Consider the following 2,118-nt stretch of genomic DNA (forward strand, 5'->3'; position numbering starts at 1 on the left):
CAGTCAACATTCGGAATGCGTCCGCGCACTTAATTTTGTTTTTCACACAAAATTTGATACAGATTCTTTGATCCATTTTTTGGAATAGGCAAAAATCGAAGACGAGCCAAAACACGTACAAGCAAAGCAGCTGTCAAAAATTAACTGAACATTCAAAATGGCCGAACTTGTCGGCATAAGTGAGAGACATGAGTACCAACATAACGCCACAAAAAATCGAAAATCGAATATACGTAACCCGCAGAAATTCGCGATACTTTTTGAACAGACCTCGTATATGCGTCGTCCATTTTTCAATTCTTTCTACATATTTTGATTTCTCCTATTATGCAAAAGCGTTCCAGCACCGCACATGAAATGCACCACATCAAGAAGGACATCGATAAAATGTTTCTCAGCTATATTTCAACCAACGTTGTCACTTTCAGTTTCCACTTTAAGTTCAAGGTCTTCCACATATCCGCAATCTGCAGTAGCTGTTTCTCCGTACGTATCAATAAGCTCCTGTTAATATACAAAATATATATATTATACATGGATTGCAAACAGAAGAGCATAAAAATTAAGAGTATTAATAAAATAATCGTAATCCAGCATTTTACTTAATCTAAGTTCAACTATCTTGTCAAAATTATTTAATTCGTTGACTATTGTTTCAGTAAACTTTCATACATATATTTATGATTATTATTATCTAACAATAAGATAGATGGTTCCCTCTGAGAGTCAAATTAAAATCAGAATAATTTATCTTTACACAATTTCTGCACATACAATTTCTATAAATTAGTATGTAGAATCAGTTTAAAGTTTAGATATTTTTTTACAAAAATATCGAAATTGTCAAAATATTAATTTTAATTAAAAAATTAAAATTAATTTCTAGTTAAAATTTATTTTAATTTAAACTTTTAAAGATCTTAAAACAAAGAGAGGCAGAACACCAACAATGTGGATAAAACAAATTTTTTAAATTCAAACTGAAAGCATTGATAATAGCGATACTTTTAATTTCTTGCGTTCTGTCGCACTGAAACGCATATAGCAATTCTTATCTAACATATTGCCACGCTACTCTTATGAAATGAACTATTGGAAAGCTAATAATCACTATTGGCTTACAATAATGATTATTCATTCTCTAATAATGATTATGTAGCATCCAATAATCGGAATATTCGCAATAATCATTCTCCAATAGTTTTTGAATGAGTGATTATTGATGCCAAATCAAATTATTTGCAATAATCATTTCCCAATAGTTCTCCTATTGAATGATTATTGATTTCATAATCAGATTGTTTGTAATAATCACTGCTCAATATTTTTCAACTGTAGTGATTATTGATGCCAGATTATTTGCAAGAATCATTCTCAATAGTTCTCCTATTGAATGATTATTGATTCCATTAATCAGATTATTTGTAATACACTATAGCACACTACTTTTAAAATAGTTATATAAATAATTATTAGTTTCCAATTGTTGACGATCCACAATAATGATAAAGTTACGTACAAGTACTGAATAATTAATATATTTTGACAATATCTATTGACACCAGATATGTCACAGTTACACATTTGTAAAAAATAAAAATTCTGAATTCAGGATCATCGAAGAAGCAGTTCCCATATGATCGCAAAAGTCAAGCAACATTAGATGAGGTACAACCTTTGGATGGGTGACAGCTAGAGAGCATCGTAAAATTAGATCCCGATTTTAAGAGAAAACCTTTTTTTTTATCATTTTGTTATATATATTCTGGAATATGATGCTAAATATCAATATTTATTTTAGCAATAACACTGAATTAGTTTTTTCAATAATATATAATCTGAATAGTTCTCCCAATAATCTAATAGTAGTCTCTTCTCAATAGTTCGCGAAAAAACTACGACTGAATAATCAAATAATTTCACTAATAATCCATTTCCGTTAGGGTATCTCTTATAATATCCATATTATCTATGAAAACCTAAAGAATGTTAATCGTAAACACACGACGAAGTTACATCATGATCATGCAATATATATGTACATACTCGTATGTACGTATGTATGTATATATATATATATATATGTATGTGTGTATATATATATATATATATATTGCG

The 2,118-nt window shown here is 28.9% G+C and overlaps 1 protein-coding gene across 8 annotated transcripts in view; it reads right to left on the bottom strand.

Moving 5' to 3' along the window:
• Window positions 1-254: 254 nt before the first annotated feature.
• LOC108756606 (rho guanine nucleotide exchange factor 12) overlaps window positions 255-2,118 on the bottom strand; it is a 262,375-nt gene continuing 260,511 nt past the window's right edge. For 7 of the 8 annotated variants that reach the window (XM_018500539.1, XM_018500536.1, XM_018500537.1 and 4 more), the window contains one exon: window positions 255-504. In XM_018500539.1, coding sequence (XP_018356041.1) covers window positions 406-504 — 99 coding nt within the window. In that variant the 3' untranslated portion in view covers window positions 255-405. The remainder of the gene's footprint in view (window positions 505-2,118) is intronic. The other variant, XM_018500535.1, reaches the window with a different exon arrangement.

This window comes from Trachymyrmex septentrionalis, unplaced genomic scaffold, assembly GCF_001594115.1.
Source record: "Trachymyrmex septentrionalis isolate Tsep2-gDNA-1 unplaced genomic scaffold, Tsep1.0 scaffold129, whole genome shotgun sequence".
Classification (NCBI taxonomy): Eukaryota; Metazoa; Arthropoda; class Insecta; order Hymenoptera; family Formicidae; genus Trachymyrmex; species Trachymyrmex septentrionalis.